We start from the raw sequence: 12,825 nt of genomic DNA, 5'->3' as shown, positions 1-12,825 counted from the left end.
GTCAATTTTCCTTTGACAAATAAGGGGACAGAGGTCTTGGAGAAATACCCACTTAGGATAGTCATACTTTCAGAGACATTGAAATACAATGACAAGTGAACTGGATTAAAAATATTTGGATATTTTTACAATATCCCATTATAAAACAGGTTCATGTTTACTTCTTTGGGCAAGTAATTTTACTCTTTGTGCCTTTCTCATTTGAAAAATGAAGACAACAGTAGCTATAACATACGGTTTTTAGTAAGTTAAAGCTCTCAGAAGTGTGCCTAGCACACTGTAAGGGCTCAATAAATGGTAGCTAGTGTTACCTCATACTGATTTACTGTAACCTTGAACAAATCTGTGTCTATTATCTCCAACAAAATGGGTAACAAAACTTGTTCTACCTATTTCAATGTTGTTACAAAAATAAAATTAGATAGTGTCTGTGATGGAGCTTTGTGAACTCTGAGGTTGGTATGTGTTTCTTATTTATAGTTACATAATCCTTTAGTATTTATAGCAAGTGCTGTGAACTGTTACGGACAAACAGAGGTTTGACTTTCTGAAAGTTGAAGGTAGTGGCAATTAGAGCCAAATTGTGAGAACTACTGGTTCTAATCTCAAAGGCAAAATGCAAACTTCTGGAAATTTCATATCCTGTTTAATCAGCTTCACAAAGAGCCAATCTGCAAAGACCAAATCCGACGTCTCACGGGTGTGCTCATGAGCTCTGCAGATTTCTCCACTTTACTTTGTTAAGTTTCCTACAGTGTCAACTCTGCTCTTGAAGCCTCTGTGTCAGGGGAACAATGCAAGGCCTCTTCTTTGAATAATCAACACTTCTGTAGCCTTCACAACATAAGAAGTAATTTCATATCTTTCATCTCACTTGATCACCTTTTTAGTGGAACTCCGAATTCGAGGCAGCATATAAATTTCTTCTAGCTCCTTCTGCCGCTCTTCCTCCTCTACTTTTTTCCTTTGTTCCTCTGGAATGATCTCATCCCAGTCCTTGTGAGGACGCTCTTCCAGCTCTTCTTCATCTTCCATTGTTGCAAAGTTGGCAACCTTAAAACAGACAACCCATTGTCTGACTGACATTTCCCTATTTCTAAACACCATCTGCTAAAACAACAATTTATCCAGTGTTTTTAATCTAAGTAGACACTGTGAATAATAAGACTTTTGTGATATTACATAATCAGATAATCAATTTTCTATTAGTTTTTCCTTATTCCCCTCCAAAATCAACTTGTCAAATCCTCAAGTTCATATCATAAATTTTACTGAAAAGCAGGGAAACAGCTACAAAGATACAAATTGTTTTTATAAGTTTTTTTTTTTTTGGTTTTTTTTTTTTTTGAGACAGAGTCTTGCTCTGTCGCCCAGGCTGGAGTGCAGTGGCGCAATCTCGGCTCACTGCAAGCTCCGCCTCCCGGGTTCACGCCATTCTCCTGCCTCAGCCTCCCGAGTAGCTGGGACTACAGGCACCCGCCACTGCGCCCGGCTAATTTTTTTTTTTTTCTATTTTTAGTAGAGACGGGGTTTCACCATGGTCTCGATCTCCTGACCTTGTGATCCGCCCGCCTCGGCCTCCCAAAGTGCTGGGATTACAGGCGTGAGCCACCGCGCCCGGCCTGTTTTTATAAGTTTTACTGAATGAGCTGTTATAAATCATAAAAATGTCCTAATACTAATGATAAAATTTAGATTTACTTAGATATAAAATGCTTAATACCTAACACTCCATGATGAACCTACATTTCTATAAGTTGTATACAGTTCATTTGAAACAATGCATAACTCAAAGCACTCATTATCATCTAGCCAACTGGTTGCCTTATTCATTTTTATCAAAAATATGAAAGTTAAAGACGTGTGGTGATTTCATATGCTCACAAGTGCACTTTAGTCTTAGGAAATAAAATGAAAACATAAAACGGAAAACATTTAAATCTGGAAGAATAGTCTCTTCATTTCATATCAAATATTATTTAATATCTGATATGTATCTGTACTAAAACAGTATGTAACCCAGAAAGAAAGCCATCTAAGTGTATCCATTTCAAAGTACCAGACGAGGGGTACACAGAAACATCTACCACCTCTGGACAGCCTCTGAGCAGTGGCAGGCGGCCTCCAGCCTGGCTCCGCATTCTTCTTATTCCTTCCCTCCTAGCCTTTGAGACAGTCATAAGGTGTAAATGAGCTTCTGGAGACTCCATTCCTTAAAGTCACTTGGAGCTGACAGTGAAGTCAAGTTAAGACTCTCACTTTATGACTTTTGGCTAAAATTAACTAAAATTAAGATTGATGTAAATAAATATGCACATATGTTAGTGGTTCATGCAGTAAGAAATTTAACCTTTCCAAAAGGGACATAGTGGTTAAAGGCCGGACTCTGGCCCTTAACTTAAAATAGTGCTTGAAACACAGTAAGAGTTAACACAAGTGCAGGTTTTTATTGCTGAAGAAAGGAGCAGGAGTCACAGAGGTGGAACTGAACTGAAACAGTGCAATGGACTGAATGTTTATATTCTTCCCAAAAGTCATATGATGAAATCCTAACTCCCAATGTAAGGTGTTAGGAGGTCATGAGGGTAGAGCCTTCATAATAGGATTACTGCCCTTATAAAAGGGACCCCCAGAGAGCTCTCCAGCTTCTCTCTCTCTAGCATGTGAAGGTAAGAAAACTCAGCAGTCTGCAACCTGACAGCCTCCACCAGAACCTGACCATGTTGGCACCCTGATCTCAAACTTCAAATCTTCAGAACTGTGAGAAATACATTTCTATTGTTTATAAACCACCCAGTCTATAGTACTTTATTGCAAGAGCCCACACTAACTATGACAAACACTAATAATTCACCTTCACCCTTCTCTACCCCATCCCTCTGCATCCTGACACATTAATCTAGGGCTGTTTGGCCCATTCAACTCCATCCTTGTTCTTCCATTGAAACAACTTCTACCAGTGGCCAGCTTTGGAGCTAATCACACAATATTGCTTCCTTCCAAACACTTCACACAGTTTCCCGAATCCTAATATGCATGCTGCACTTAGCCATCATTGCAATCATCAGGTCTCTCTTGCTTCTCTACCTCCATGCAATCAACCCATGGTCAATCCTTCCTACCATGCTGTCACATGAATCTTGGAAACCTTTGCCATTTTGACTTTCCTGTGCCTTGCAAGCCAATCTCCCACCTTGGGATAGCCAAATGATCCAATTTCTCTGACCTCAAAAGTATTGCTGGTGAAAGTCATACGACCCTGCTGACTGGCTCCACAGCAAAGCTGTATCATCTCAATTCAGCTGAACTCCCTATCAAGTTCCTCCCAACAACTCCCTGCCTCATCCATGGTTGTCCCAAATCTTTTCCACTTCTCAAGCAAACACCTCACTTACTTAACTTGTCATTAAGAGCTTAAATTAAACTCCCACAGCAACTCTTTCCTCCTCTTCCCTGAAGTGTACTTGTCCTTTTTCTCCCCAATGCCAAGTCTTCCATCTGTGCTTTTGACTGTATCCTTTCCAGTCTCCTCTGTGGCAATGTGCCATCAAATCATTTCTTTCCTGAGAACCTTCAATATCTCCCTATACTCAAGTTCTTTTCGCAAACTAGAAACGTGGTAACATCTTTCAAAAACCTTGTCTTGCTTCAATCTTCTAGCCATATAATTTAGAGTCCCTGTACTCTTCTAAGCTTTTTAATAACGTTGATACTCTGTGCTGCCAACTCCTATCATCTGGTGCCCAGCTTCTGTGTTTAGTCCTCATTTCATGTAATTTTCTGTTATATGAGACACCACTGACACCTCTTTCTCTCACTTACCAAACAAACAAAAAACTAAAATCTCACCAAGTCATCAGAGCCTTCTAATTGTCATCTACTCTTTTCCTATCTTTGACCTCTCTTTGGCATCTGATCTATTAACGTGTCTTGCAATGCTCCACACGTCCTGGTTCTATACTCTGTCCTGGCTTTCTACCTAGCCCTCTCTTCAGTGATTTCTTTTCCTCCACACACTGACTCTACACAGGATAGCCCACTTCAGCGGTTACCTTTGTGGGGAGGACTGCAGAACCTACATTCACAACATACTTACAATTCAGAGAACGATATTGAGGATATGACTCAATTCAGGTAAAGAGAAAAGCAGAGTGCCTAGCACAAAGAAAGTGTTCACAAACATTAGTATCATTAATGAATCAATGCTGAGAACTCTCTCCCACAAAGATCTTCATACCTTGAACTGTGAGAGAAGCTCATCTGTTGCACTTGTTGACACTTCATTCTCTCTCGTTTCAGCCAACCGCAAAATTTCATCTATATCCATTTCCTAAAAGAACAAAAGCCAACACAAATAGAATAAAATGGCAACAGAGGAGTTGCCTAGTTGCCCAGAAATTATTAGTATTTACTGAAAATGTTTGATGCAAATAAACCAACTCTCCTTTCTGATAATTCATTTACTTTCAGTTTCAACTCTAAATCCTTTACATCTAATGTCTCAAACTATTATTTACACAAATGACAAGGTGAAATTTCAAAAATTATAACAAACAGAAATGGGAGAAAAAAATCACCCCAAAAAAGTATCCTCAAATGCTTTATTAATTCCTTCCTACTCAATTCAGTAAGAGCTATGAGAGTCCTATGAAAGAAAAACACACTATCCTTCAAGTAATTACTTTTTCTTTAGAAAAGCCTCTAACAGTATCTTCTTACAGAAAATTTAGACTCTCACAGATCATACTTCTCAAAAAAATTTCCCTTTCCTCATTGTTAATTACCTGTGGTTCTGATTCCTCCCCTTCCAGTTCTTTGAAGAGATCTTCTGCTCCAAATTTCAAAATAGCTGTCAGCTCTTCTTTATTAAAAGGATTTGAGCTGTGGAAGTAAAATGTAGTTGGGAGAAACATCAAATAACCTCTAAAGCGTTCTACATCAGAATAACTATCCTTCAGAAAGAGGTCAAATAACTGTTGAAAATATAAACTCTGCCTCAAGAAAAATGATTTCTCAACCATCTCATTTTCTATCTACAGGATGAGTCTGTGATGGTAACCCTAAACCACCAGAATAGAAAATTAGTTACAGTCCTACTGGCTTACCTATTGTATGGGTAAGCCAGAAAGGTGACTAGCAGTGTTACAGAATGGAGCTCTTTCCTTTGCGCTTTGACTCAGAAAGTTACAATTCACCAAGAATTTTCAACCTTCTCAACTCCGGTCCAAAATAAAAGAGCTAGGCTTTTCTCATCTAGGTTCCTCTTAAACAGAAAACTATCTGAAAACATTCTATTTAGGAAGGGCTAATTTGAATACATCTTTAACATAGCTGCAGCCGGGCGAAATGGCTCATACCTATAATCCCAGCACTTTGAGGGGCTGAGGTGGGCCTATCATTTGAGGTCAGGAGTTTGAGACCAGTCTGGCCAACATGGAAACAACCTGTCTCTACTAGAAAAAAAAAAATTAGCTGGGTGTGGTGGTGCAAACCTGTAGTCCCAGCTACTTGGGAGGCTGAGGAATAAGAATCACTTCAACCTAGGAGGCAGAGGTTGCAATGAGCCAAAGTCGTGCCAGTGCACTCCAACCTGGGCAACGAAGTGAGACTCCATCTCAAAAACAAACAAAAAACATAGCTGCAACACCGCCACAAAAGACACTCAACAATCTGCTCAAAATGTAAAATTATATTATTATTATTATTATTATTCTTCTTCTGAGACGGAGTCTCACTCCGTTGCCCGGGCTGGAGTGCAGTGGCACGATCTCGGCTCATTACAAGCTCCACTTCCCGGGTTCACGCCATTCTCCTGCCTCAGACTCCCGAGTAGCTGGGACTACAGGCGCCCGCCACCATGCCTGGCTAATTAAACTTTATAGGAGATGTAGTTGTGCCTCTTTCCAAAGCCAATTAAAACTTCATTACTTTCTTTTTATACCCTTCTGTTTGCAACAGAAAAAAGGACAACAATCTCCACACAAACATTTTTGCCAATAGTAAAAAAAAAATAGCTGCCAATCCAATCTGGATTCTCACTGCAGGAAAGTCAAAGGTGACATTATGCTGGGCTGACACCTGACACACAGCTCCACTGCTGTTGCTGTGTCATATGTCACATGTGCAGCCAAAAGCAAAGGCAAGGGAGATGGCAAGAAAGAGAGGAAAACACATAAGCAGGGGGGTGATGGGCAAAAAAAGGAACCAAGAAACTCAAATAAAGTGAAAATGCCATCCTATTTGTGGTTCTGGCCTGGCATCTTCCAGGTAATGAATAGACACTAACGTCTGTGGTACAGAATCCTATTATATCCAACGGTGATGTAAAATCAATTTGATTCTGCCTACCTCCCAATCTTTCTGGCACTTACTTGGACCTTCCCGAGTTGTTTTCCAGAATCGTCCGGCCAGTGGTGTCCATGCGCTGAATCACCAGATGATCCAATACCATCTTCTTTTTGGCCCGTTCTATGATCTCCTCCTCCACAGTCCCCTTTGTAACTAAGCGGTAAATATTTACCTGTAGGAAAAGTAACTGTTATGCTTATGCCTGAACCCTCCCGTCAAAAAAAAAAAAAAAAAAAGGAGAGAGAGAGAAAGATTACCTCTGTCAAAAATCAAGAGGGGATAATTTTAACAGAATCAATTCTCTAATCATAAAAGACCGTAAGCCATCCAAGCAGGCAGCTTAAGTAGATGCAGTATTTATACTATGTGCAGCAGGTTACAGTCTTAAATAAAATTGCCTCTAAAGATTTGTTGTTATGGCCTGTTCCATCAATACAAATCGTGCTTCACTGATGCAAAGTTTCACAAAAACACAGTATTTGGCCAAGAATGAAACTTACAAGTTATCCAATACAGAACAGACTTTAAGATTCACAAACAAAAAAGTGTGTGGTTTTCCAAAGTACCTTTAAAGCTAACACTGTCATGTATAATAAAAACAGACCGTCTTAAACAATAGGATATTTAACTTTTCCACACTAGAGAAAAGGTTCAGTTCTAAGTCTATTCATTTTATAACTCTCTCAAGATAAACACACAGAAGGTCGCTGACATTGTACTTTTCAAACAGAGAAAAAGAAATGTTCCTTAATAGGTTCATCTTGGACCCAAAGACAACATCTCTGTGCTAGTTAACAAACAGAAATCAATGCTTCAGGGGAAATAAAGGCAACACAGGGAAAAAGCATTTTGTTAACGTCCTGAAAGGGCTGAACAAGCCCCCTGGCCCCCCACTCTAAAGCAATTTCCAGAAGTCTCTTTATACTGACCTGCTTCTTCTGACCAATTCTATGCGCTCGGGCTTGTGCCTGCAAGTCATTCTGGGGGTTCCAGTCAGAGTCAAAGATGACGACTGTGTCCGCTGAAGCCAAATTGATTCCCAGGCCACCAGCCCTTGTCGAGAGCAGGAAACAGAAGTCCTGTACACAATGCAATATACTACTTTATGCAGTGGCCTTCTCAGAAACAGTTTCACAGTCCAATAAGCCCTTATACCTGGAAACCCCTGCAGGTGTGAAGAAAAGTGAGATATGATGGACAAACTTTATGGAGGCTAAAAGAATGTCAGGGACTTGATGGTAGAATGAATTTTCATTTGATTAAGAGGCAAAGTCAGTGCCATGAACAGGAGTAAAGTAGAATCTAATAAGGCAATGGGAGCGAGAGAATTAGTGTTACCTCCCGGCTACAACTAATATACAAGAAGTTAACAGCAACAATAATAAAAACAGACAAACAATTATCATGGAGATCTTTAACTCCAGGAAGTCACCTGTACAATTATTTTTAGGGAAAAGGTAGATTATGCCATGTAAGTCAGTTAGTATAAACAGAGATAATTTATTATATAAATATTTATGTTTGTTAGGCTGGTGAGAAATATAGAAACACCGCACTAAATAGATCATATATGGGAAGTGCTGAGAAGCACAAGATCCTCAATTACCATAAAACATGCCAAAATTATAAAAAAATCAAAACAGGTTTGGCTGGAGAGCGACGTGTGGAACCCCCCAGTAATGACAGTAGAGACTGGGCAGGCACAGCACACCTGCCTGCGTCTGACTGCTCAGAAAAATATGGGGGCAGGAGAAAAAGAATAAAATATATAAGCCGGGGGGAAAAGGTGAAATATTTCTATTTTCAGGGAATTTAATCATATACGTCAAAAGATGCCTTTGTGGCAGAGAAGTAGCACTGAAAAACTGGTAGTCCTGAGTTCTGTCTTGATAAATGGTTATATTTAGCATACACATAGAGATGCAATGAAAAGGTCTCCATGTTTTAATAGTCACATTCAACAACACTATGCCACAGAAATAAAAATGGAGACAACTGCCTCAAAAGATTTTTAAACAATTCCAATAAAGAAGTGATCAAAAGGTGTGTCTAGGCACATAATCTGTGATTCTTAGGAGAAATATTAAGCACTACCACATTCCAAAGAGAAGCCTAAAGATAAACAGTGGACAGTTTAAGATGAGATATCTAAAACAGATGAAATCTGGAGTTAAAATGATCATATCAACCAACAATCTGCTATATCACTCTTTAGCAAGGATAAAGTGGATTATAATATGTTGTTTGCATCTATGATCAAGTCAACAAAGGTTAAAAAATTATAAAACTCAATGCCACTAAGTGTAAGGTGGTTAAATAAATAAATGGTACAAGCATAAGAAAAATTTAGAAATGTAAAAAAAAAAAAATTTTTTTTTGAGACAGGGTCTCATTCTGTCACCCAGGTTGGAGTGCAGTGGGGCAATCCTAGCTCACTGCAGCCTCAAACTCCTGGTCTCAAGGGATCCTCCTGCCTCAGTCTCCTGAATAGCTAGAACTACAAGCACACAACACCATGCACGGCTCATTTTTCATTTTTTGTAGAGACAGGGTCTTGCTATGGGCCTAGAAATTAAGTTTTGTAAAATCTTTAATAACATGGGTACTTTTTTTTTTTTTTTTGGTAGAGACAGGTCTATCTTGACCAGGCTGGTCTCAAACTCCTGGTCTCAAGTGATCCTCCCCCATCTTGGCCTCCCAAAGTGCTAAGATTACAGGTGTGAGCCACCATGCATCTAGCCGCAAAGTATAATTTTGAAGGGAACAAAACTATATGCAACATGATCCGAATTAGGTAAACATATAAATGGTTCCATTTAGTAGGAAGGGAAATATACCCCCCAAAGACGTGAACAGCAAATTGTGTCTAGAATGAGGGTTTTTGTACAATTATTTTTTTCTTTGTACTCTTTACCATCTTCCCAATATTCTAAGTAAGCATATAATATTTGCCCCATTTAGTTTTTTAAAGGAATTTTTTAAATATTGCAGAAATGGTAGAGAACTTCTGTTCTATACAGCCATTATAGTGAGTGGGAATCAACTGAGAGCTATGCAAAAAGCAACTTTTTTTCCCCTGAGACAGGGAAATATGAAACATTCAACTCATACTATTTTTTAACCTAAGAGTGGAGAACACAAAATCAATTTCAGCCAACACTGTATGATAAAAATAGCAGACATTTAGAGCGCTTACTATGCGCTGGGCAATGTGATCGGTGCTTTATGTTGATTACTAAATTTAATTCTCACAGCAATATTATGAAGTGGGGTATCGGAATCATCGTGATTTTACACTTGAGGAAACAAGGAGCAAGGAAAGGAGGAATGGGAATTAGTTGATGACCGATGTCTTTAATTATTCCATTCCTCTTATCCTTAATGAATCAGAGCCTTGGCTCTGAATAGATTAATGCCCAAAGCCCCTCAAGAAATAAATGTTTAGACTACAGAAGCAGCCAGAATACTAGTCTAACTAGGATTTCTATACTCTAAAGGCAGACAGCAGAGCATTCTGAAGTAACAGGAACACGCATCAAGAGTTTTCAAAGCCCTTCAGAAAGCTAAGTCTGTTCTATCTATTTAAAAAAAAAAAAAAAAAAAAAAAGTGGCTCAGGCTCCAGAAATTAGCATTCTCTGTGAAACACTTCTACTTCAAGTTGTCTCCACTGCTTCTTTTATCTCTACACATGATTATAGTTTTATTTACACCAGAACTCTTCTCTTCCACTTCTCTCAAATCCCATGGCATTTGATGATTTGATATGCACAAACTACAATGTTGTCATACCTTCTATTTCATTCTAAGTAGCTCTTCTATATGTGCCCCCCAAACAAAATACTTCATAATGCCAAATCCAAGCTCGACACTGATTGTAAAATGTTGCTGTTAGCAAGAGCAAGAACATTAAGCCACACTATATTACAAGTCCAACAAATTCGAGATATGGCAAATATATTTTTCAGGACTTAGTCACCAAAAGAGTACAGAGATCAGAACCTTCTAATATTAATTCTATTGCCCAACCCTCCCCTACTCCTGCCTTACTGCTCTTCCAGGCCCAAGGATTTGGTATCTAGAAGCTACCAGGAGAACCACTCTGTTGTCAACCCAGAACAGGGGAGATAAATAAGCACATAGTTATTTTTCTGGAGTGACAACAAAATACCATATTTTATATGAGAGATTTCTTATTTTCTTCTCAAGGCAAAAGAATTGCACTATAAATTGTTTCTGAAACAGAATACATTAAGCTAGACAGACTTTCTCCTTGATGCAGAGCCCAAGTTGCTCAAATAACAAAGCCATGCATAGTATACCTCAGACCCATCTGCATTGAAGTGGTCCAGTGCCTGTTTTCGGATTTCTCCCTTGATGGAACCATCCAGACGCTGTAAAAATAAACCACAAGAAAACTGTAAGATAGGAAGATCAGCTACACTCAGAATAGAACAGCAGACTTGGAACCTTTATCACCTGAACACCCACTGAGTAAAAATAACTGGAATGCACTGGCAAAGCGCTATGAAGAAGCTGTGCTTAAGAAGCACACCCTACTTGACCTGAGCTCTCTAGTTACAGACTCAAGGTTACAAGCTTCTGATTCAAAGGGCTGTCTAGGTTTAGCCAAGGATCAGAAGGGCTGCCAGGACCTAAAAGAAAAAAGATGAAAACCCAACCTGTGCTTGAAGGCTGGGTTTACTTCTGTTTCTGTAGAAACTGCAGAGATTAGGAAATAGGACCACTGGTCACTCAATAATAAGCTCCTGGAGAAAAATGATGCTTCTTAGCTAATGTGGCCAAAACTATCACTTAAAGTGTCATGCAAACAAAAAAATTACTTATGTAATAATTTTGTTTGAAAAACATTTTCTTGAATCATTGAAAATGCTATAATTGATCATACATCCCAGCTCTGCCAAAAATTACACTCTGAAATCATAGGAAAGTGTTCAAGCAGCTAAACTACACGTGAATTCAGGAGAGCCCCTGGCATTTATTAGCATACATAATTCCTTTATTAGAACATATGTCAGTTCTACATGCAAAACAATGTCACCATAGAGAAACCATTAACACGTAATTTACTAAATAATTATCACCTATACGCTGTACATTTTATAAAGCATTTCTCACTCTTTAAAATCATTTTCACATTTCATTCCCTCACAATCACCAGTTGAGATGAACAAAATACTTCATTTTACAGAAGGCAAAACTAACCTGAAAGGTGACTTGACTGGCAGCAGACTCTGTGGAAGGGCATACATCCCCAGAACTCTGCCCACCAGACCTAACTCAAGTCAACTCACAGGTGAGGAGCCCCTTACTTCTTTCTCACTGACTACTTACTCAGAGCCTTAAACCAAAGATATATTTAATGGGAGATTCAGAGCCTTTACTTGAAATCAGAAAACCTAATGCCCCCTTTTAATATACCCATTAGTAGAGGACATTAATTATCTAAAAGTCACTGACCAAGCTTATCTATTCCGTAGAAAGAAAAACGAAGCATTCTTGATTTACTTGGTATCACAGGATTTCCTAGGAATGAAAGCTCCTAGGGATTCGATTCACTGACAGAGATTGACTTTTTGCAATAGGCTGTTTCTTGATAACAACCACAGCCTTAAGCTATGTTCTAAGACAGCAACTGAAAGACCATATAAGATATTATGGATATAACAATGCCTTTCAGGGTATTTTGAAAGACAATCTGATAGTCTTAAAGGTGGGCCTTCTTAGGAGATAATCACTGGCTCCAAGTTTCTACAATCCCAGCATAATTATGTGAGTTGGTAGAAGAGTTCATCCATTCAAAGTTTTAAAAAAAATGTAATAAATCTTAAAATCTACACACTATAAACATATGCCAAGAGACAAGGTAAATTGCATATATGTCTATACGTCTATAAACAGATCAGAGAATAAGTTTCTACTAGATTATATACACCTAGAAAAATGTCATTATGCAGAAGAAACTTTTTCCCCGTAAGAGATAACTGTGTGAAGATAATAACTCCAGTTAAAAAAACTCCACAGAAGAAAGAGGAAGCCATCATCACTTACTTCAGGGACTAGCAAAGTTTTAAGTACCAGTGTTCTATTATGTTCCCAGCCTCACAGCCAGGGTCAACTTTTGGGGTGAACATCTGATACTGCCCTCCTTCTAGGATTTGGGCTTCTGGAATTGAGCTCGCACTTATTTCCTCTCTACTTTTACCATACACATGTAATAAGATGCTATCTGACATCCTTTTTTTCCTTGCCCAATCTGACTTTGTCTAATCCTCCCCGCCCACCTTCGAAGAAAGAATGGTCTCCTCATGACCACTTTCATATGGTAGCCTAAAGACATGAAAGTAAAAATTAAGACACTCCTGGAATCTTAACCTTAATTTTTTTGAAACAAGAAAACTCTTACTTCCTACTTTAACAAGCAAAGCATACAATCCAATGTAGGAAGGTTGGGGAAG

At 38.8% G+C, this 12,825-nt stretch overlaps 1 protein-coding gene across 1 annotated transcript in view; it reads right to left on the bottom strand.

Moving 5' to 3' along the window:
- CHD2 (chromodomain helicase DNA binding protein 2) overlaps nt 1–12,825 on the bottom strand; it is a 146,699-nt gene that overhangs the window by 43,256 nt on the left and 90,618 nt on the right. The window contains exons 24-29 of the mRNA XM_025390911.1: nt 10,669–10,740; nt 7,278–7,427; nt 6,372–6,520; nt 4,785–4,881; nt 4,238–4,330; nt 883–1,053 (exon numbers count right to left, since the gene is read on the bottom strand). Of these exons, the coding sequence (XP_025246696.1) occupies nt 883–1,053; nt 4,238–4,330; nt 4,785–4,881; nt 6,372–6,520; nt 7,278–7,427; nt 10,669–10,740 (732 nt within the window). The remainder of the gene's footprint in view (nt 1–882; nt 1,054–4,237; nt 4,331–4,784; nt 4,882–6,371; nt 6,521–7,277; nt 7,428–10,668; nt 10,741–12,825) is intronic.

Source organism: Theropithecus gelada, chromosome 7b (assembly GCF_003255815.1).
Source record: "Theropithecus gelada isolate Dixy chromosome 7b, Tgel_1.0, whole genome shotgun sequence".
Taxonomy (NCBI): domain Eukaryota; kingdom Metazoa; phylum Chordata; class Mammalia; order Primates; family Cercopithecidae; genus Theropithecus; species Theropithecus gelada.
This window is presented reverse-complemented; position numbering and strand designations above follow the sequence as displayed.